Source organism: Cetorhinus maximus, chromosome 22 (assembly GCF_964194155.1).
Source record: "Cetorhinus maximus chromosome 22, sCetMax3.hap1.1, whole genome shotgun sequence".
Classification (NCBI taxonomy): domain Eukaryota; kingdom Metazoa; phylum Chordata; class Chondrichthyes; order Lamniformes; family Cetorhinidae; genus Cetorhinus; species Cetorhinus maximus.
In genome coordinates this window covers 10,968,278-10,992,739 of record NC_135900.1, presented here as the reverse complement: position 1 = coordinate 10,992,739, position 24,462 = coordinate 10,968,278, and the positions used below count along the sequence as shown (strand labels likewise).

Below are 24,462 nucleotides of genomic sequence, written 5' to 3'. Positions count from 1 at the left end.
TGAACTGTCCTGCTTAGCTTGAAGTTGTGCAGAAACACTAGTACCACCGTTGCAAGATCTGACTTAGCCAAAATGTATTCAAAGATTTACACAAGTGAATTAGTGTATAACATTTCAGTGTAAAATACAAACAAAAAAAATATAAAGTATTCATTGTAATTTTTATTGATTTTTTTTTTGCCAGTTTTCAGAACCATCCCTCTCTTGCAAGAGGATTGAGCACCAAATGTACAAGTTGTAAACAGTGTCATTTTAACATTTTAAAAAGTTTCCAGTAGCTGCCCATTCACTTCAAGTCAGAGTACATTTACTTGTATATATTCCCACAGGCACATTTTACATACTAGAACATGTGATGTGTGTGTAACCTGAAAACGTCCTGTACAACAGCTTTAAATCACTAGAGTCTTACAAATGCTTTGTTGAAAACATTCATGCAGGTTAGTTTGAATAGTTTTCTTAAGGAACCTTTAAGGCATTTACATAGTGACACGTCCCAATTGTGTGAACTTTTACTTAAAAAAGAGTAGCCTGGATGTTAACGGGTGAGATAGGAGCTGGCAGCCATGACGCCTGGGCCATTTTCATTCCCAGGTTGTACCAGATTCCTGCCCAAATCCAGTTAGATAAGGAGTGGAGGGGATGGTGGTTAAATGGGCAATCAGGAGGAAGCCCAAAGCCCTAGGTTTTCTTGGGAAATTCACTCCTGTTGCCCCAGGCCCACAAGGAAACCTGTAAATGGTCTCTTTTGGCCCTCCTACCCCTTTGCAGCTAGTGTTCCCGGTGAGGTCAGCCGAAAGCAGCTGCTAAATGACCAGACCCCAACTTTCGAATTTCAGTGAGCCCCTCATTTGTCTGGTGTGAGGACCTTAGAGCATACTTGTTAAAATGGCAAGTTTGGCCAAATAAGCTGCTGCGCGAATTCAAACTCCCCTACACTCTCAGTTCTCGTCGAGTGTGAGGGTTAAAATCTGGGCTAGTGAGCTACATTTCTCTAGACTTAAGTGATTAAGTACAAGGGCCCACAGAAAGAACTTAATTCCCTTTATTCAAATTTAAATCAGGCCAAAAGAAAATTGTTGTGTAAGTTTAGCTTGAAGGGAAAGTGCTTTGAAATACATGCATGAGCCAGAATTGTGAATGTTCCATTTAACATCCAGACAATTTTCAACAGAAAACCATCTTTTACACTTCATACAAAAACATTAAAACCTCAAACGCTGAAGGCAACTGTAAAGTTGCTGACTCAAGATTTTTAAACATAATTCAAAAGTTTGTCTGAGAGCCTATTCTCTGGCTCCTCTTGTGCACTGTCAACTTTCCAAACCAGTCTACTCCTGATAATTCAAAATTGCTTTGTGCAAAAGATAAATCATAATTTGTTTTCAGCAATATTGGTAAAGTAACTGCACAAAGGGGGAATTTATTGTTAAAATATGAATCAGGTAATTTAAATTAAGCAACTTTGAGTTAAGAGTAGACTTAAAGTATTAAAGAACATCTATTTAATTGTAAAACATGATTATTGATGCTACTTATTATTTTTACAACACTGTAGCACCCTTCTTACCCTTAAAGACATATTGAAAAGGTAGAGTCTATGCTCAATGGAGTTTTAATTTTCTACGGGGGAGCGACATACCCCCATCCTCATCAACATTTCAAAATTGATTTAAAATAATGAATTGAAACTGCTCTAATCTTGCTTTGAATTTGCATAAACAAATGGACATCTGGACCCGTATTCACTATGAATTTTTTTTAAAAAAATGCACCCTTTGGTCTAAAAAAACTTAAAATTAAAGTGGTTTGCTGAACAGGTCTGAAATTGAAACTGCTATTGATAGAACTTCAACATGTGCACATATCCCGAAAAATGCAAATGTTAAAATAGCTTCAAATAAGCAAGACCTTAAACAACATTGTTTCAATTCAGTTTAAGAGGTTACACTATGATTTCTGTAGAGCTCCCACTACTACTTTGACCAAGATCAATAAAGGCTTCACTGCACCCAGTCTATTGCTAGAATTAACAGAAGGAATTTCTGAATGGCCTAACAGCCTTACAATTTAAACACTTGAGTAAAAGAGAATCTGTACTCTTAAGAAACCCCCACTGTATTACAGGAATAAAATGAGCACCTGACCATATTAAATAAAAAAACTTAAATGTTCATTAAAAACCATTTCTCCTTCCATCTATAAATATTTTGGGCAAAGTTTAATTCTAAAAGTTTAAGAATTCAGCTTTCTGACCGATACTACATCATTACGTTTACACAATTCTAGACTTAAAACATTAGGTAAAAAGAAATGTTATCTCAAAACATCTTCAGTTCAAAAACTGAGGTACAGTACTTTTAAGACTGCATTAAAACTGCAGTAACATGAAGTTTTGCACACCTGTCAATTCATTATGTGCTATTTTCTTCTTGAGGCTGTGTGCAGTAATTGTTGATTGAAGGAATCTGATCGGCAAATGACTGGGTCATCCACTGACCATCAGGAACTTGACAAAACGTTGAGTCCATGTTGAACTCGGAATTGCTGGCTGCTGCTACAAAACAAATTTAATCAAAATAACTTGGTACTATTTTCTAAAGTAAACCTGAAAATGGTTCATAAATGTAACTGTAGAATAAGTACACTGAACCGTATGTTTAGATAAATGTGACTGTATTCAAAAAATATTAAACTAAAGTTGAAAGTATAAAATCAAGATGAAAGCATTTAATATCGTAATGTTACTAACTTTTGTAACCTCAACACACAAAAGTTTTGAACATACCATCTTTCAACATTTGGAATCATCATGGAATTTATTATGTTTTGCACTATATTTCAGAAGGCTTTCGACAAAGTCCCACATAAGAGATTAGCAAGTAAAATTAAAGCGCATGGGATTTGGGGTAGTGTATTGAGATGGATAGAAAACAGGAAACAGAGTAGGAATAAACGGGTCTTTTTCCAATTGGCAGGCAGTGACTAGTGGGGTACCGCAGAGATCCCAGCTATTCACAATATATATTAATGATTTAGATGAGGGAACTAAATGTAATATCTCCAAATTTGCAGATGACATAAAGCTGGGTGGGAGGGTGAGCTGTGAGGAGGATGCAGAGATGCTTCAGTGTGATGTGGACAAGCTGAGTGAGTGGGCAAATGCATGGCAGATGCAGTATAATGTGGATAAATGTGAGGTTATCCACTTTGGTAGCAAAAACAGGAAGGCAGATTATTATCTGAATGGCTATAAATTGAGAGAGGGGAATGTGCAACGAGACCTGGGTTTCCTCGTACACCAGTCGCTGAAGGGAAGCGTGCAGTGGGCGGTAAAGAAGGCAAATGGTATGTTGGCCTTCGTAGAGAGAGGATTCGAGTACAGGAGCAGGGATGTCTTGCTGCAATTATACAGAGCCTCGGTGAGACCACACCTGGAATAGTGTGTGCAGTTTTGATCTCCTTATCTGAGGAAGGATGTTCTTAATACAGAGGAAGTGCAGCGAAGGTTTACCAGACTGATTCCTGGGATGGCGGGACTGACATATGAGGAGAGATTGAGTCGGTTGGGATTATATTCACTGGAGTTCAGAAGAATGAGTGGGGGGGATCTTATATAAACCTATAAAATTCTAACAGGACTAGACAGGGTAGATGCAGGAAGGATGTTCCCGATGGTGGGGGAATCCAGAACCAGGGGTCACAGTCTGAGGTTACGGGGTAGACCATTTAGGACTGAGATGAGGAGAAATTTCTTCACCCAGAGAGTGGGATTCGCTATCACAGAAAGTAGTTGAAGCCAAAACATTGTATATTTCCAAGGAGTTAGATGTAGCTCTAGGGGCGCAAGGGATCAAAGGATATGGGGAGAAAGCAGGAGCAGGCTATTGAGTTGGATGATCAGCTACGATCATGATGAATGGCAGACCAGGTTCGAAGGGCCGAATGGCCTACTCCTGCTCGTATTTTCTATGTTTCTATTTGCAACCACAAATGATCGTAGGAACTGCTCGATGAAATGACACCATGGAGCCTCTATCAAGACTTTTGCTATTCTTCATAACAGTCCCCAGCACCACAGATGCCAGTTTTCAGCCAATACGATTCACTCCATGTAATATCAAGAAACGGCTGAAGGCACTGTAAACTGCAAAGGCCCCTGACAATATTCCTGCAATAGTACTGAAGACTTATGTTCCAGAACTTGCCACGTCCCTAGCCAAGCTGCTCCAGTACAGCAACAAAACTGGCATCTACCTGGCAATGTGGAAAATTGCCCAGGTATGTCTGTATACAAAATGCAGGACAAATCCAACCAGGCCAATTACCGCCCCATGGGTCTATACTCAATCATCAGTAAAGTGATGGAAGAGGTCATCAACAGTGCCATCAAGCAGCACTTGCTTAGCAATAACCTGCTCAGTGACACTCAGTTTGGGTTCTGCCAGGGCCACTCAGCTCCTGACCTCATTACATTGGTTCAAACATGGACAAAAGAGCTGAACTCCAGAGATGAAGTGAGAGTGATTGCTCTTGACATCAAGGCAGCATTTGACTGAGTGTGGCATCAAGGAGCCCTAGCAAAACTGGAGTCAATGGGAATCAGAGGGGGAACTCTCCACTGGTTGGAGTCATGCCTAGCAGAAAGGAAGATGGTTGTGTTTGTTGGAGGTCAATCATCTCACTTCCAGGACATCACTGCAGGAGCTCCTAGGGGAAGTGTCCTAGGCACAACAATCTTCAGCTGCTTCTCAATGATCTTTTTTCCATCATAAGATCAGAAGTGGGATGTTCAGTAATGATTACACAATGTGTACCATTCGCAACTCCTCATATACAGAGGCAGCCCATGTCCAAATGCAGCAAGACCTCGACAATGTCCAGGCTTGGGCTGACATGTGGCAAGTAACATTCATGCTTGATGGCACTGTTGATGACCTCTTCCATCACTTTACTGATTTTCGGGCACTTGTGTGGCATCTCCAACAAGAGAGAATCTAACCATTCAATGGCATTACCATTGCTGAATCCCCCACTATCAACATCCTAGGGGGGGGTTATCATTGACCAGAAACTGAACTGGACTAGCCATATTAATACTGTGGCTACAAGAGCAGGTCAGAGGCTAGGAATCCTGTGGCAAGAAACTCACCTCCTGACTCCCCAAAGCCTGTCCAACATCCACAAGGCACAAGTCAGGAGTGTGATAGAATACTCTCCACTTACCTAGATGAGTGCAACTCCAACAACACTCCAAGAAGTTTGACAACATCCAGGACAAAGCAACCCACTTGATTGGCACCCCATCCACAAACATTCACTCCCTCCAGCAACGACACACAGTGGCAGCAGTGTGTACCATCTACAAGGTGCACTGCAGGAACTCACCAAGGCTCCTTAGGCAGCACCTTCCAAACCTGCGACCGCTACCATCTAGAAGGACAAGTGCAGCAGATACATGGGATCATCCCACCTGGAAGTTCCCCTCCGAGCCACTCACCATCCTGACTTGAAAATAGACTGCCGTTCCTTCACTGTCGCTGGGTCAGAATCCTGGAACTCCCTCCCTACCAGCACTTGGGGTGCACCTACACCACATGGACTGCAGAGGTTCAAGGCAGCAGCTCACCACGACCTTCTTAACGGCAATTAGGTTGGGCAATAAATGCTGGCCTAGCCAGCGATTCCCACATCCCATAAATTAATTAAAAAAACATTGATAGAGATTAATTGCTATGATTAGTCAGCAACTCTATCAATTAGTCTACAACAGGCACAGAAATGACACAAGGAAGACCCCAGTAGTGGAGACTTAGGTCAAAAGTCATTTTTATTCTCCACCCCACCAACCACAACCATTCCAGACTTACCACACCATGTCTTGAATTACTCGTACACTGTATCTCAAATATTATTTGTTGATAGAAATATATCTTTTTTGAATTTGAATGAATCAGTCCTGCTCCGCAGACTCACTAAAAAATCATTTTAGCAGATTTGTTTTGAATTTAACCCTCCTTCAAATGCAGGCTGCATTCTTTGGTCCCACTGTTTTGGCAAACTGAAACTGCTTGTTGGTCACCTATATCTAGTCACTGTACTCCCTCCCACCTAATGAAAACTTGGCACAAAATCTATACAGTATCATATATCATTTCCTTCAAGTTTTTATATTGCATGATCTTCAGTGACATGGATTTAATGGTGCATCTTAATCCTTTGTACATTGTTTATATAGGGGTCACTGAATTATGTCCCCTCACTACCCACAAATAATACCAGTTGTTGCGCGCAGCTATAAACCAACTCTTATAAAAAAAAGTAAGGAGATTGGAACACTTACAAAATACTGGTTAGTGCAACAGTAGCAACATTCATATCATAATGGCTGAGTTTTCAAAAGCACAACTGGTAATTTTCCAATTTCTATCTTTTCACAGGATTACTCCCTTCATCCTTGTTCAACTATTTTATAGAGACAAATAGATCCTGGGGAGGGAGCGAGATGGCTATTTATAGCAAGTTCTGCCAAAATCATAGGTTGTAACCAAAGTGCGATCTTGGAATCACAACAAAAAATGTCTCCCTTCTCCAGGAATTATTTAATACAATATGTAAAATCCTTTTTTATATAAAAAAGTACAAATATTTATGATGCTGTGAAGATGGTAGCATGCTTCCTTCATTGACTCTTGAATTATATTAGTAACAAATTAACAGCATTTGCTTTAATATTAAGTTACATGATTATCGAAAATCCAGATAGTAGCTTCCTGCAGGTTACTAGAACATTTGGCACTTAGTATATAGACCACATCAATATAAACTGTAAAATCCCAAGCTGATTTGCCTACAGCGGAAATCATTTTGCACATTTACCTGGTTCAGTCATGGCAAAGTTGCACTGCCCATTGCTTTCTGTGGATTTTTCCACATATGAACCACCATAAGCTGCTTCATAACCAGGGTCATATTTTTCCTCTTTAATTGCCATTTTCTTGGCTTCCACTAGGGGGAGAATTAGAACATTACAGAGTTTTAGAATTTTTATTAAAGTATAATAAAGACTACAAAATCAGAGATGCTTTAATGAACTACTACAACTTGTGGACAAACCAAGAACTCGATTCTGACAAATAAAAACCATGATTCAGCTTCAACCCAATTAAGTGGAATCCAACATTCCAATACTATAGTGAACACTGATACCTACTGGATATTAATATTCATTTCTACATAAACTGGGTATGAAGTTAAAATGTTTACAGCAAATAAGTAAGTTACAATAACTTAATTTTAGTGCGCTACAAAATATGTTTATTTGGGTGCATTTTTCCTTGTTGAGTCATTGGTGAAAGTTTTTGTTTGACAGCAGTTCTTCCTATGCCATCCATCAATGAAATAGCCACTTGGATCTGTCTAGATATAGTGAAGGGGGTAAGGAAAAGGAACTCTTTTGGTATGAATCCATTATTACATTATGTATTTATGCATACACATTGATGTGTGAACATGTAATTGCAATATTCTTTAAACTTGCTTGAAAAGCAGAATGCAAGGAAATCAGATGGAAAAAGCTAAAGTTTAAACGTTCTAAATTTCTTCTGAAATTAAATCATTTGCCTTGAATTCCCTATTAGAAGGATAATGGTATTATACATGACAAGCTGTGAAAAGCTGAATTTCCCTGTGTTAATAACCAGGTCTTTAACTCTCAAAGCTAGAGTTATTATCCTGTCAAAGTCCTTACAAATGACATTACAGGAGCTTTTTCTGTGTATGGTTACGTGCCCTACTCAACTGTACTAAACTTTGTACTTCATATTTCTATTCGGCTGTAAATAAATACTAGCCGCTGGTGCAAACTAATAAAAGACTATAATCAATCCAAGCAAGTTACTCTCAGCAACAACATTTCACAAATAGTTGGCAGTTAAGAGAAGTTTTAAGACCTTAAAGAAATAAAGTTATAGACATTGGGTCACTCCTATAAAGACTCTTCCTTTGAAGGAAGTGCTTGAATTACAACTGCAAGTTACTTACCTTGAGCTTTCTGCAAGTCAAATGAGTATTCTACTTCAGTGACCTCTGTAGCAGTTCTAATGCCCTTCAAATGATTCCGCAGTTCCTTTAGCTTGATATAATAATGGACCTTGTCCTGGGCCCGAGGAAACTGTGCACACCTTGCACTGGAAGAAGGCATGACATAGACCACCTTGAAAATAAAGTTACAATGATGTTTTTTACCTTTACTTTCTTCTGGTGAGGTTTCCTGCAAGCGTAAAAGAGCATGAGGAAGACTTGCTGCGACGAGCATATTTGAAAGTGACACTAGCAACAGCAAGTGGCAAGGAATGATAAGATTAAGATACAAAAACATAGGATGGAGAACTCAAGACAAATGGAAGTCAGAGTCCAGAACTTAAGGCAATTGGAAAGGTTGGGGAAACTTAGGTCAAATTTGTCAGAAGGAAGAAAGCCAAGCTTGTTCTGTGTTTCATAGTGACTAGGGTGGAGGATAGAACTGAACAGGCAGATGTTGAAAGGTTGTGTTTGAGTTGGGTGGGAGGAGGGGGAAAGAGACAGTGCGGTGCGGGTGGTAGGCAAAAGGAATTGGAGAAGAAAGTTTTGGGACAGAGGGGCCAAAGAAGCAATCTGGAATTCTAGAAGACATCTGAATCAGGATTTAATCTTAACAACTCATTACTATCTAGGATAAGTTTATGGGTCACCAATTTGGAAACTGCACTGTGAAAAGATACAAAGGTGATCTCAAAACAGATCACTGGGCTGTGAGATACTCAAGATTATTTTCTTCAACAAACAAGACTGATTACAGAAAAATTCAAGTTTCTTTGAACTAAAATCAGGAAGTTTGGTCATGCATTGAAATGTGAATCTGAAGAATTACTGGTAAAACAAATGCTAACCTTCTCCACCTAATCTAGTAAATGATGGGCAGAAAGTTGAAGAGCAACAGGTTAAAGTCATCAGACAATAACAAAATTTTTTTGGGGTTTGAGAAAGAGAACGGGAACTGGGTATTATTTACTTCAGAACTGTGTGCGTGTATAATAAATTAATCCAGTGCTTACTGTTTCTCCCTCAGGGATCTTGTGTGGCTGCTGCCCAAACTCCAATTTCTTGACCTTAACTCCAAATACTTCTTTGCTAAAAATTTCATAGATGCCTGCAAAAAATGGTAAGCAAAATCAAATTTTCCAAATTCACTAAGTTAAAAGTCAGATTCACCTAATCAGCTTCTAAAGCATCAACTGGTTTCAATTCAATCTCCTTCCTATTGGTTGTCAATTCTGCCGATTACAATTTACACTGAAAAGGGTGCTGATTGGTTGGCAAGTCGGCTGATTGGTTGAGGCATTGCCATGGAGAATGCACTAGGGATCTATTGGCCCCCCCAATGCTTACTTCAAAAAAAGGTGCAATGCCTGGGCATGTTTTTTTTTGCCTGCAGGGGACAGGTTCCTGCTTATGAATTCATATACCACATTATTCATTTGTGTGGCAAGCGGAACATCTTTTTGGCTTGACGTCAGCATCCTGTTAGTGGAAATTAACATTCGTATTATCACAGCAAGCTTCACCTGCTGTTCAAAATTTTAAGATTTTAAGTCAGCATCCTTTTCTCAAGGAATATAAGTTGTTGCTCTCTTTGAAATTTGGCATTCTTGTGTCTGTTCTGATGAGTTCAAGGCAAAAAGCTTCAACTGCATGCCTGTTTTGAGAAATACTGAAGTTCTGTACTACCAAGCAACTATTTCTAGATTATTTTATTAGATAATTTACACTTAGGGATAAGAACATAAGAAATAGAATAATAGACCATTTTGCCCCTTGGGCCTGCTCCTCCAGTCAATAAGATCATGTCTGATGAATTGTTGCCTTAACTCCACTTTCCTGCCTCCCTGTAACACTGACTCCCTTGTCAATCAAAAATCTGCCTAACTCAGCGCTGAATGACCCAGCCTCCACTGCTCACTAAGGGACAGAATTCCACACATGAATGATCCTCAGAAGATATTGCTCTTCATCTGTCTTAAATGGGAGACCCCTTATTTTGAAACTATGCCCCCTAGTTCTAGATTCCCCCACAAGCGGAAACATCCTCTCAGCAACTACCCTGTCAAGTCCCCTCAGGAATAAGATCAGCTCTCATTCTTCTAAACTCCAATGAGAATAGGCCCAACCTACTCAAACTTTCCTGATAAGACACCCCTTCATTCCAGAAATCAGCCTAGTGAATCTCCTCTGAACTGCCTCCAATGTAAGTATGTCCCTCCTTAAGTAAGGAGACTAAAACTAGGCACAGTACTCTGGGTGTAAATTCATATTTTGTGGGGAACTGGGTAGTAGACAGGCCTTTCACCTCAGGCACACTGGTTTAAATTCAGCCCAGACTGATGGGGTGAAATGATGTAGTGTTTCTTGGATTGAGATAGAGGGAGTTTTACTCTATTTGCTACATATGTCCTGAGAATGTTTGATATTAACACTGGGTATTATTTCCCAACACTAATGCCCCCAATTTGCAGCAAAAAAAAACATTTGAAACATTAAGCTATAGTCAGATGGTGAAAAGTTTGATTTTAGATTTTCACATGTGTACTCACATTTTCCATTAAAAACAGCAATCCGTGGCTTAAATTTCTGCAGTTTTTGCAGAAGTATTTTCCCTCCTTCGCGAATCTCTTTACTGAAATGCAAAGAATTTTAAAATTATACTTTCTTCCCAAACAAAACCAAAAATTGGAATTTTAATTTACTTTCGTTAACCACCTTTTGAGGTCCTTGCTCCCTGGAGTAGTCCTCTCCACCATGTTTGTGAAACCTATTCCATATTTCTCTGGTAAAGAAGCATCATCCACATGGTTTAAAGGCTTATCGATAAGACCGGACAAAAACAAGCACTTCCCTACAGAAGAAAGAAGCATGTGTGAAAGTTTGAATATACAGCAAGAGTCAGTCTTAATAAAATAAACTGGTTTTAGATAATAAAAACTTAGAAAATTGGATAGTCTACTTCTGACAAAAACCAGACAGTGAAAATATGCCATGTTCATCATGCATTCCACCCGAACAAAAGATCCAAAAAATTTAAGAACATCCAAAAAGATTTCTATATATACATGAACTTACAAAAATGATTTCCTGGTCCCGGGTAATGGTGTCCTTTGTATGCTGCCATCAGCCCTGGGTTAATTCCAATCTAAAACAAACAGCAGGCTCAGTTTAGATTGCAAAGGAAATTATAACCAGTTGGCCATAAAAAAGAATCAACCAAAACACTTGGTAATTGTGCATTCCAGCAGAATTTGATGACGACAATATGGGCACCTTCTCTATCACACCCCCACAAAGATATTGCAGTTACACTAGTGCTAGACATCCTTGTAGAAATGTCCAATAACCCATGGGTCAGCCTAGATATGGAGTATTTGCAATATATTTCACCAGGAGAAGAGCATCACTGAGCCCAGTTCTGCCCTCACTAAGTATTTCCAGCAGTGGGAAGCAGAAAACCAAGCATACATTTCTATTTTGCAACGTATTCTGCGCAGGGGATACAATACATTGTTTAAGGAAAAATGCAGACATGCTCAAAGACTCTCTATGGAATTTTGGCCCAAAATATTTAAGTAACTTTCCAGATGTGATATATTATTCAAGAGACTAATAACAAACTCAGGAATGCTCTTTTCTGATGGGAGAATATAAGTTACTGAGATTTGGCTGACATCTCCAATTCAATATCTCCATCCATCAATAGAGAAGAGTAGTTTGGATCCAGTAAGGCAAGCCATCAAAATACAAGGGCAACAGCTATAGTTTCTAACACAAATTTTGTAATTTATTTTCCCCTCCACATTATTCTCCAGCTGAGAGGGAAAACCCACTCCGCACATTTCTCTGTTTTCTTGAACCAGGCACTTGAGGTTCCCAAAAATGGTCTAGGTCAGTTAGTCCTCCAAACTTACTTGTACTAGACATGTAAATACTGTGGCTACAAGAGCAGGTGAGGTGCTAGGAATTCTGCAGACAGTAACTCATCTCCTGACTCCACAAAGCTGGTTCACTATCTATATAGGTGCAAGTCAGGAGTGTGATGCAATACTCTCCATAGCCTGGAAGCTGGACATCACCCAGGACAAAGCACCCCACTTGATTGGCACCCATCCTCCACCTTAAATATTCAAACCCTCCATCACCAATGCACAGTGGATGCAGTGGGCACCAGCTATAGGACACACTACATAACTTGCCAAGGCTCCTTCAACAGCACCTTCTAAAGCTGTGACCTCTACCACCTAGAAGGACAAGGGCAGCAGATGCACAGGAACACTGCCAGCTGAAAGCTCCCCTCCAAGTCACACACCTGATTTGGAAATATATTGCTGTTGCTGAGTAAAACTCCTGTAACTCCCTCCCTAAGAGGAAGTAGGGAAGTACCTACGCCACATGGACTGCAGCGGTTCAAGAAAGCAGCTCATCAAAACCTTCTCAAGAGCATTTAGGGATGGGCAATAAATGCTGGCCTTGCCAGCGATGCTCACATCCCATGAATGAATAAAAAAACAATTACATCAACTCTGACCCACAATTTCTCATCTCTATCACTGCTACTCTAGAAGATAGTGGAAGCAGGGACGATCAATGATTTTAAGAGGAAATTAAATAGGCATGAGGAAGAGGATAGAGTGGGGGAAATAGGTGACTGGACTGTTCTAGAGAGCTGGCACGGGCCAAATGGTCATCTACTATGTCTCTATAAATATTAATTAGAGTGAGGAATCACCTGGCCTTTTTTTGGTATGTAAGAGATCAGGAATTTGCCATATAATCATTTGGTAGTACAGAACTCGAATATTGCTAAAAAAGAGACATTTTGCAAGAATACAACGTAAGGGAAACACACAAATTCATACTGGAAGAAAAGGCTGTGTTGATTGGTTGGCAAGTGGCCTATGATTGATTGCCATGGAGAATGCACCAGTTGAAGGTGACTGACAGTTAACTGCCAAGCATTGTTTGAAATTTAAACTAGCCAACTTGTCTCCGATTCCTTGGGGCAATGCCTTGACCAATGAACCAGCGAATGGCTGTCACTTATTTTGTTTAGCTGAAACAGGCGCAATGTGTGTACATGTTCTATGTCTGCAAAGAACAGGCCCTGTGTTTCAATATATATATAGCTTCCAGTACTCGCAAATGCACCATACTGTGAGCCCAACTGACAATCCTAAATTGGTTGTCAGCGTAATTCTTAGTGCAGAAGATTATTTAGCAAGTGTTGTCCAATTGCAGAATCACATCTAATGTTGGACACTGTGTTTTGAGTTTTGCAAGTACGGGCTGGTTGGGTATGGTCTGTGCCTTGCCTGCTGTGAACAACAGAAGGGTTATGCTTTTTTAAAAAATTCATTCATGGGATATGGGCATCGCTGGCTAGTCCAGCATTTATTGCCCATCCCTAACTGCCCTTGAGATGGTGGTGGTGAGCTGCCTTCTTGAGCCGCTACAGTCCATGTGGTGTATGCACACCCACAGTGCTGTCAGGAAGGGAGTTCCAGGGTTTTCACCCAGCGACATATTTCCAAGTTAGGGTGGTGTGTGACTTGGAGGGGAACTTCCAGGTGGTGGCGCTCCTACACATCAGCTGTCCTTGTCCTTCTAGATGGTAGTCGTTGTGGGGTTGGAAGGCGCTAAGGAGACTTGGTGAGCTCCTACAGTGCATCTTGCAGATGGCGCACACTGCTGCCACTGTGTGTCCGTGGTGGAGGGAGTGAATGTTTGTGAACTGGGTGCCAATCATACCTACTTAGCATCACTGGTACTGAAATTCATATACCACATTACTCATCTGTGTGATAGAACATCTTTTTGGCTTGGCAGCAGCATCCTGTTAGTGGTGAATACCACTTGTGTTGCTACTGCATAGTAGCAGTGTGAAATAGCTAGCTTCACTTGTTGCTCAAATTTTTGAGACACCTTGCCCTTCCAGGGTAATCTGAGGTAGACTGGGCACTTTTGAAGGCTGAAAGTGACGGCCTTAGGCCCGTTCATGAGTTTGTGCAATATACAGCACGAAATGATCTGATCAGGGTAGCTATTATCCTGCAGGATGTCTTTGATGTGCCCTATTTCAGCATCAAGTTTACATGGTAAACAAATAGCCCGGGTCCTATTTACGAGGTTGTCGATAAGACCAATTTTATGGTGGGTGGACGATAAGAATTCCAATGCGTATATTGACCAGTGAAGGTAGCTTGCGGTAGACCGTGGTAGGGAACCCCCTGGCAGATTTCTCAACTGGTATGTCAAGGAAAAGGAGTTCGTTTAAGTGCTCCATTTCAAAGATGAATTTAAGCGCAAGATGGAGTCCCATTAAGACACGTAAGGAAATTATTACATGCAGCTACGGATTTAAATATAGCAAACGCATCATCCACATATTGGAAAAATGTAACGGGTAGAAGGTTAGGTGCCACTCCATCGAAGACGCATTTCTCAGGGAACCCAAAAAAGACATTAGTGAGACCTGGGCCTAGAGGGGATCCCATGGCAACACCATCTATTTGGACATACATGGTGTCGTTAAAACTGAGTTTACGGTACAGATGTGCTTCAAACGGGTACTGTTTATGGTGCGGTCATCTGTTGAAGCAATATAGCAGCACAAATGGATCAAATCATTTACGTGGAAGCAGTTTGGCTGCTGTTCAGCATGACTGACGGCCTTGCTCGAAAGTAAGCTAAAAAAATGCTTGTTGGACTTGTGTAAGAGCAATGAGCTACTGTGTGATATATATGACAGGGATTGTCCTCACAGCTTGCTGTATCCATGTATGTATGGGCTGCATGTATGTAAGCCCAAAAAGTTATGCCCCTATCTTATCTATGAGTGCCTCTGCACAATATGAATTGGCCAAATGGTTGGGCGAATTGTTACAAACAGTTCTGAAAAAGTTTTCCACATACACCACCAATCTGCAACCTCTTGGCTCGGCATATCCCTCACTCTACCGTTACCACCAAACCTGGTTCAACAAAGAGTGAAAGAGGGCATGCTAGCAGCAGCACCAGGCATACCTAAAAATGAGGTGTCAACCTGGTGAAGTTACAACACAGGACTACTTGCATGCCAAACAGCATAAGCAGCAAGCGACATAAAGAGTCAAGCGATTCCACAACCAACGGATCAGATCTAAGCTCTGCAATTTTGCCACATCCAGTCGTGAATGGTGGTGGACAATTAAACAACACACTAGAGGAGGCGGCTCCACAAATAATCCCATCCTCAATGTTGGGGAAGCCCAACACATCATTGCAAAAGAAAAGGCTGAAGCATTCGCAACAATCTTCAGCCAGAAGTGCTGAACGGGTGACCTCTGGAGGTCCCCAGCATCACTGATGCCAGTCTCCAGCCAATTAGATTCAGTCCACGTGATATCAAGAAATGGCCGAAGGCACTGGATACTGCAAAGCCTTGGGGTCCTGATAATGTTCCGGCAACAGTACTGAAAACTCGTGCTCCATAACTTGCCAAGCTGTTCCAGTACAGCTACAACAATGACATCTACTCAGCAATGTGGAATATTGCCCACGTATGTCCTGTACACAAAAAGCAGGACATATCCAATCCGGCCAATTACCGCCCCATCAGCCCATTCTTGATCATCAGTAAAGTAATGGAAGGGGTCATCAACAATGCTATCAAGGGGCATTTGCTTAGCAATAACCTGCTTACTCATGTTCTGTTTGGGTTTCGCCAGGATCACTCAACTCCTGGCCTCATTACAGCCTTAGTTCAAACATGGACAAAAGAGCTGAACTCCAGCGGTGAGGCAAGATTGACTGCCCTTGACATCAAAGCAGCATTTTACTGAGTGTGGCATCAGGGAACCCTAGCAAAACTGGAGTCAATGGGAATCAGGGGGAAAACTCTCCAGTGGTTGGAGTCATATCTAGCACAAAGGAAGATGGTTGTGGTTGTTGGAGGTCAGTCATCTCAGTTCCAGGACATCACGGCAGGAGTTCCTCAGGATAGTGACCTACGCCCAACCACCTTCAGCCGCTTCATCAATGACCTTCCTTCCATCGTAAGGTTAGAAGTGGGGATGTCTACTAATGATTGCACAATGTTCAGCACCATTCGCATTGGCAGTCCATGTCCAAATGCAACAAGGCCTGGACAATATCCACGCTTGGGCTGACAAGTGGCAAGTAACATTTGCGCCATACAACTGCCAGGCAATGACCATCTCCAACCAGAGAGAATCTAACCACCACCCCAGGACATTCAATCTATTGCTGAATCCCACACTATCAGCATCCTGGGGGTTACCATTGACCAGGACTGAACTGGACTATCCATATTTATGCTGTGGCTACAAGGGCAGGTCAGAAGCAGGCGCCTTACCACCTAACTCCCCAAAGCCTGTCCACCATCCACAAGGCACAAGTCAGGAATGTGATGGAATACTTGCCACTTGCCTGGATGAGTGCAGCTCCAACAACACTCAAGAAGCTTTTTTTTAAGAATTAATCCGTGGGATGTGGGCATTGCTAGCTGGCAGACAATTTTTTTAAAAAGAGTCAATCACATTGCTGTGGGTCTGGATTCACATGTAGGCCAGGCCAGGCAAGGAATGCAGATTTCCTTCCCTAAAGAACATTAGTGAACCAGTGGGTTTTTATGACAATCAACAATGGTTTCATGGTCATCATCGGATTTTTAATTCCAGATTTTTATTGAATTCAACCATCTGTCGTGGCGGGATTCAAACCCAGGCCTCTGGGTTACTAGCTCAGCGACAATATCATTACGGTATCGCCTCCCCTATAATGTGATAATAGGAAACAGTCTCTTGTTGCCAGTATATATATATATATTTTTAAAAAAAAAGACCACTTTTAAAGCTCTACCATTAACTGATAAAGCAATCAAGCTTTCCCTCTCCATGTGGGAACCTTCGTTCAGAAACCAGCAATAAACGAACCTCATTCCCTCATTGTATATTAAGCAGTGTCTGTGGACTTAAAAGCACCAAGTCTGGCCGGTCTTGCCATTTTACAGCACTGTAAGTAGAGGAATGAATGCTAGCGGGTAGCCTCAACAGAAGAACAACTGTTTAGCAGCATGGCTTCCTAAAGCTTCTTAAATATTTTAGTTAACAGGAAAGTCGCTGCAATAGCAATTTAAATAAACTTTAAGATTCAAAAATGCATACTGAACATTGATTTTCAAAAGATCACCAGCACCTCTATGTGGCAATCGAGGAATCTGCAGCAATACAAGTCTAAAAATGTCAGGCAAATATACCTAATTAAAAGTGCTGGTTATTTTTCCCATGTAAGTTATTCACCCTATAATAGCAACCAAACCAATTCTACCTTTCAACTACACTAGGCAATGTAATGTCCCTTGTTAACATATTGGCTCCCCACGTTAAATTAGCATGATGATGACCGATCGCTTTCTGTCAGTTTAGAATTGTAATTCAGATTGCAAGAAAGAAAGTTACTTTTCCAATTATAATTTCAGAAAAATAATGCGTTAGATATTTCATAGAATAATGCAGTACAGAGGGAGACCATTCAGTCCATCATACCTGTGCAAGCCTTTTAGAAGAGCTATCAAATTCGTCTCCTCCAACAACACTGCCTAACAAATCTTTCCTTTTCAGGTATTTATCTAACACTCTTTTGAAAGTTATTATTGATTCTGCAACCACCAACCTTTCAGGTAGTGCATTCCAGATTTCAACAACTTACTGTTTAAAATAAAAATTTCTTCATGTCACTTCTGGTTTTTCTGTCAATTACCTTAAATCTGTGTTCTCTGGTTACTGAATCATCTGCTACTGGAAAGTTTTCCCTTATTTACACTCTCAACATTCCTCATGATTGTGAGCACCTCTATCAAACCTCCCCTTAACCTTCCCTGCCTTATGGACTTAGATATGGGAGTGATGCCAGAGGATTGGAAAATTGCAAATATTACACCCCTGCTTCAAAACAGGAGAGGGATAAAACTAACAATTACAGGCCCATCAGCCTAACGCCAGTTTCACTAGTTTGTCCACAATTTTGTAGATTTTAAAAATCCTTTGTACAGTTCAGTAAATCTCCTCTGCGCCCTCTCTAAAGGCCTTGACATCCTTTCTAAAGCATAGTGTTCAGCATTGGCCACAATACTCCACCTGGAACCTAAACTGTGTTTTATAAAGGATTAGTATAACTTCCCTGATTTTGTACTCTATGCCTCTATATATAAAGCCATGGATCCCAAATGCCCCTTCAACAGTTTTTTCAACTTGTCCTACCACCTTCAAAGACTTGTGCTACTCTCCATTTTCTGTCCCTCGACCAATTTCGTATCAACACAATCATAGCCCCTTTAATCCCATGGACTTCAACTTTGCTAACAAGTCTATTTTGTGCTACTCAATTAGCTGGTACATTATCAAATCTTTTGAAAATCCATATTCACAATATCAACTGCAGCATTCTCACTCACCCACTCCATTACTTCATGAAAGGCTGACAAACTTAGTCAAACATGAAGTGCTTTTAACAAATTGTGATGACTTTCATTTCTTAACCCATATATTTTCAAGTGTCAATTAATTTTGTCTCAGATTAATGTTTCCAAAAGCTTCCCCACTACTGGCTGATGGGCCTGTAATTGTTAGGTTTATCCCTCTCCAGTTTTGAAGCAGTGGTGTAACATTTGCAAACTTCTTGTCTTCTGGCATGATAGCACTGGATAGAGTTAATCTTTAATTAACCTCCCCAAGGAAAGGAGACAACAAAAGCCATCTGAAGCTTGCCACTATGCTAAAGCATACAAGAACACATATCCCTGCACCGTTCTCATTCAAGTACCTGACAGATTTCTGTTTCTTATCATGTTGCTTTCACCATAAAAATATTTAATCTTTTTCTCTGGAGACTTAATCATGATCTAGAACAATCTTCTGCTCATTTCAATCGGACTAAATCAAATTAATAAAATAACGGGAAACGTTAACTCACAATCACAATGTCTAAACCGTAGGTCAATATATCCGGTAAGGTTTTTGTTAAAAGTTCAGCTTCAGTTGTTCCATTGAATCGATCAATTTTTCTTTTTGTAACTTTAAAAGCATTGGTGATTTTTTCCTGCTTCCCCCCTGATTTCCCATCTGTTTTGCCACGTTTGGTGCTTGTTCCTTCAGACTTATTTTTCTGCGATCCTGGAGGTCTTCCTCTTTTACGTTTTGGAGCTGCTGAAAGAACACAATAACACCAAATCTTGAAATGGCTTGTGGTTTTTGTGTGCAGCTTAAAGTTCCCTAGGCTCTGGAAAGGTCCCAGTGAATTGGAAAACCACAAACATAACACCTTTATTCAAAAAAAGAGAGAGACAGAAAGCAAGAAACTATAGGCCAATTACCCTAAGAGTTGTCATTGGGAAAATGTTATTAAGGAGGTAATGGCAGGATGCTTAGAAAATCATAATACAAACAAGCAGAGTCAACATGGTTTGTGAAAGGGAAACGGTGTTAGACAAGTTTATTAGAATTCTTTGGGGATGTAACAAGCAGAATGGATAAAGAGAAACCAGCCGAAGAGTATTTGGATTTCCAAAAGGCATTCGTTAAGGCACCACATAAAAATTTACTGCACGAGATAAGAGCTCATGATGTTGAGGGTGATATATTAGCATAGGTAGAGGATTGGCTAACTAACAGGAAATAGAGAGTCAGGATAAATGGATAATTTTCAGGTTGTCAAACTGTAAAGAGTGGAGTGCCATAGCAATCAGAGCTGGAACCTCAACTATTTATGATCTATATTAATGAAGGGACTGACTGTATTGTAGCCAAATTTACAGACGATACAAAGATAGATAGGGAAAGCAAGTTGTGAGGGAAAAACAAAAGACTGCAAAGGTATAAATATAGGTTAAGCGAGTGGGCAAAAATTTTGGCAAATGAAGAGTTTTATGTGGGAGGTTGCCCATTTTGGCAGGATGAACGGAAAAGCAGAGCAGTATTTAAATGGAAAGAGACTGCAGAATACCAATGAGGAATTTGGGTGTCCTAGTATGAGAACGGCAAAAAGTTAGCCTGCAGGTACAGCAAATAATTAGGAAGGTAAATGGAACGTTAGCTTTTATTGCAAGGGGGATGGAGTATAAAAGTGGAGAAGTGTTGTTACAACCAATCAGCACATTGGTGAGACCGCACCTAGAGCACTGTGTACAGCTTTGTTCTCCCTACTTAAGAAGCAATATACTTGCATTGGAAGCGGTTCAGAGAAGGTTTACTAGGTTGATTCCTGGAATGAACGGGGTTGTCTTAAGAGGAAAGGTTGATCAGGTTGGGCCTTTACTCATTGGAGTTTAGAAAAATGAAAGGTGATCTCATTGAAACATAAGATTCTGTAGATGCTGAAAGGATATTTCTTCATGGGGGAAGTCCAGAACGAGGGGGAACAGTTTAAAAATAAGATAGAGATGAGGAGAAACTGCTCTCAGAGAGTTGCTAGTTTTTGGAATTCTCTCCCAGATAGCAGTGGAGGTTGGGTCATTGAATATATTCAAGGCTGATTTAGACAGATTTTTGATCTACAAGGGAGCCAACGAGGATTATTGGGGGGTGGGGGGGGTGGCGTGCAGGAAAGTGGAATTATAGCCACAATCAGATTAGCCACATTCCTATTGAAATGGTGATGCAGGTATGATGGCCTCTTCCTCCTATTTATTATGAACTTATGATCAATCACCACTGCATCAGGGAAGATTTCATCCATAGCTCAAGTCACTGACTTTGACAAGTTTTATCACTGACACAAACCTAGAATGACACTTCAGCAAAGTTATGTACTTTTAAAAGCCATAGAGTAATGTCTATTTAAGATAAATTTTGAGGAAAAGATTTACAAAATGAAAACCCATTGTGATTCTAAAGTTTCTGGCCACAAATCTTCTTGGGAGAAAGTCCACTATATGCCAGTGACACAAAAATTACGTTAATGGATACAAGACTGGTTGAGAACCGTCTGCCCATTCACAGCAGGAACAAAATGGTGGCTACCAGCACATGACATATTTATTACTTATGGTCAAAAGTGAATCTTGAGGCAAGTCTCCATACTGTTGGGAGGAGTTTTGTTTATATTAGTGCCAGAGTCAGAATTGCCACTAGTAGCAGGATTTAAATTGCAATGTTGCAAGTCAGTATCTATGTCTGTGAAACACCATGTAAAAAAATGGTTTGTGCAGCAACACAATACACCACTGTTATCACCTCAAACTATGTGTACAGCACCAGGGACGAACAGAGGAGAATTAACGCTTCAGTTTCTGTCAGTTTAGAGATGGATTATTCTGCTGAATAACCCAGAGTTAACACTTATTGTTCCTTAATTTGTGGCATAAAAGTAAACAGGTGTCACAAATGAAGGGAAGGAATTAATCTAATTCATCAGTTTTATTTTTATAGCAGTACAGTCTAAATACAACAGTAACATCACTGTAGCAGTATATAAGATGGTTGATATAAGAGGAAATTATTACATATAGTATTGAGGCTGAAAAGACACAGGGCTGATATATTTGCAATATACTTTTCTATCACTTTACAGAACATTATTACTCCGTCCCAAAAATTCTGTATTATAGCTTTCCCTCTACCTTTCAAATGGCTTTAGAATTTATTGAGGCCCTACATTTGTAGTTACACAAAATACATTTTTCATATGTAAAACGTGTCAATATATGAAGCAACATTAGTAACCGTTAGTGATGTAATTAAATGCCACAAATTAAGAAGTCTGATGATGCTGTCGACTCTGTTGGTTTTGGGGCTCACATCTGAAATCTTATGGTCAGCTCAAAACAAGCAGCTACTTACACATGCATATTCAATTTTAGCATTGAGTTGATTGTGATGAAGTTAATAAAACGAACAAGGTGCACAAAGCTGAATCAAGTGTCATCTCACAACAACTTAAATCACTTTCGGGGTGCGGGCAACACATCCTATTGCACATTCTTCCTCCTGCTCTAAACTCTCACTTTTCTCTAGTTTCTCTCCTCATGCCATCTCTGAGCTCATCTCGCTCCCTTGAACCTATTCTCACTAAACTGCTAAACAACCAATTTCTCTTCCTAACTCCCATATTAGCTGACATTAAGTTTTCTCTCCTCAGGTACTGTGCTCCACTCCTTCAAAACTGTTGCCATCACCCTATCCCATCATAAAACCAACCTTGACTCTTCCAGCCCTGCAAACTACCGCCTCATCTTCAGCATCCCTTTCCTTTCCAAAGTCTTTGAATGTGCCATTGCCTCCCAATTCTGTGTCCATCTCTCCCAGAGCATACTATATAACTTTGACAGTGGTGAACCATCCCTTGTCATCCTCTCAACATGCTTGCACCTTTGAAAGTTGACCAAACCTTCCTCAACCAAAACAGTGAACTAGTTGGAACTGCACTCACCCGGCTCTAATCTCACCTATCTAACTGTAGCCAAAGTATCACTTCCAATGGCTTTTCTTCCTGCTACTGCACCATTACCTTTGGTGTGCCCAAGGGTCTATGCTTGACCCTGTCCTATTCCTCACGTTGCCCCTCAGCAATTTCATCTAAAAACACAGCTCCACTTTCCACACACATGCTGACGGGACATAGCTCTACCTCACCACCACCTCTCTTGACCCCCCCCACCACCTCTCAAATGTCAAACCGCTTGTCTGGCATTCAGCATTGGATGAGCAGAAATTTCTTCTAACTAAATATCAGGAAGACCTAAGCTATTGTCATTAGTCCCCACCACAAACATTAGCCACTCATGCCATCCCTCCCCCGGCAACTGTCTGAAGTTATACTGAAACCTTAGTATCATGTCTGAACCCAAGATAAACTTCCATCCCTGTCACCGAGGCCTCCTTTCATAACATCACCTATTCCACCTCAAGTGTTCTGCTGCCGAAACCCTTATTCATGTCTTTGACTATACTAACACACTCCTGGCCAACCTCCCACTTTCTACCCTACATAAGCTTGAGGTCATCCAAAACCCTGCTGCTCATGATATGAACAAGGAGCAGGAGTGGGCCATTCAGTCCTTCAAGCCTGCTCCGCCATTTAATAAGATCATGGCTGATCTGATAGTAACCTGAAATCTGCGTCCCACCTACCGCCGATAACCTATCACCACCCCCTCGCTTACCAAGAATCTATCCACCTCTGCCGTTAAAATATTCAAAGACTGCTTCCACCACCTTTTCAGGAAGAGAATTCCAAAGACTCACGACCCTCTGAAGGAAAAAAAAATTCACCTCATCTGTTTTAAATGGGCGATCCCTTATTTTTAAAGTGATGAAACCAAGTCCTGTTTACCCATCACGCCTGTGCTCACTGACCTACTAATCAAGTGACACCTTGTTTTTAAAAATTCTCATCCCTCCATGCCCTTACCCTCTCTTCATCCCCCCCCACAAAATCATCATTATAATTTGCTCCAGCTTTATAACCCTCTGAAATATCTCCACTCCTCCATGTCTGGCTTCTTGAGAACCCCCAATTTAAATCTGGTGGCCTTGCCTTCGGCTACCTGGGCCCTAAGCTCTGGAATTCCCTCCTTAAGCCTCTGTACCTCGCTTTCCTCCCTTAAGACACTCCTTAAAACCTGCTCCTTTGCCCAAGCTTCTGGTCATCTGGCTTAAAATCTCCTTATGTGTCTCGGTATAATTGTTTATCTTGTGTCTCTGTGGGTTGTTTTATTATATTAAAAAGGTGTAACAGAGAAGCTCCAGCTCCTTGTTCTGGTATCTTAATCAGTTCACTCCCCTTCACGCAGCACTGAGACAGTCAACAAGTGGCAGGAAGAGCTAGGATTTATCTTTCTTTCAGAACATATTCCAGGCGGAGTTGTTGCTGCTGCGGCTGCTGTTGTTGTGCGACGAGTTTCACAATATGAAACTCTTTTATTCAGGCCTGGGGACGTTCTCTTACCCTGTCCGGCCTCTGGCGGCGAGGCTGCTGCGGCGGCCTCCTCCACGTTGAAGGGATCGGGCCCTGTCGGTGCCTGGGTCTGGGCCTGGGCCGGCTGGAGAAGCGGCAGGCCGGAGCTGCTGGACCTGAAGGTTAACACAAAGAAGGGGGGAAAGATGGTTAGTCAGTGTTCCGGGATCGAGGAGGAGAAGGACAGGACCTGATTCCCGCAACGACGGGCTCTGCCTACGCTGACTCACCAATCGTGGAAGTATTCGCACTGCAGCCCCGGGCCCTGCGCCTCCATCACTACCTCCGAGAGGAAACAGCAGACGCTCGTCAGCCCCGCCAAACAAAAGGGGCCACCCGCCCACTGCCGCAGGGGGCGCACGTGGCCCGGACTCCACCAAATCCCCTCCTTCCACGTTTGGCGGGGGGCGAGCCTGAAATTCCAGA

At 41.2% G+C, this 24,462-nt stretch overlaps 1 protein-coding gene across 3 annotated transcripts; it reads right to left on the bottom strand.

Moving 5' to 3' along the window:
• Positions 1-142: 142 nt before the first annotated feature.
• Positions 143-24,394, bottom strand: tdg.1 (thymine DNA glycosylase, tandem duplicate 1). 3 transcript variants are annotated; one of them, XM_078567774.1, is made up of 10 exons: positions 24,267-24,394; positions 24,028-24,152; positions 19,057-19,289; positions 11,158-11,227; positions 10,798-10,933; positions 10,632-10,714; positions 9,096-9,190; positions 8,044-8,215; positions 6,880-7,008; positions 143-2,557 (listed from the first exon to the last, which is right to left on the bottom strand). In XM_078567774.1, the coding sequence occupies exons 1-10, from the start codon at positions 24,311-24,313 to the stop codon at positions 2,415-2,417; spliced, it is 1,233 nt and encodes a 410-aa protein (XP_078423900.1). In that variant the 5' UTR covers positions 24,314-24,394; the 3' UTR covers positions 143-2,414. The 3 variants fall into 3 exon arrangements, with proteins under 3 accessions (XP_078423900.1, XP_078423902.1, XP_078423901.1); XM_078567776.1 differs by having other exon boundaries at positions 143-2,554; XM_078567775.1 differs by having other exon boundaries at positions 19,057-19,286.
• Between the last annotated feature and the right edge of the window lie 68 nt (positions 24,395-24,462).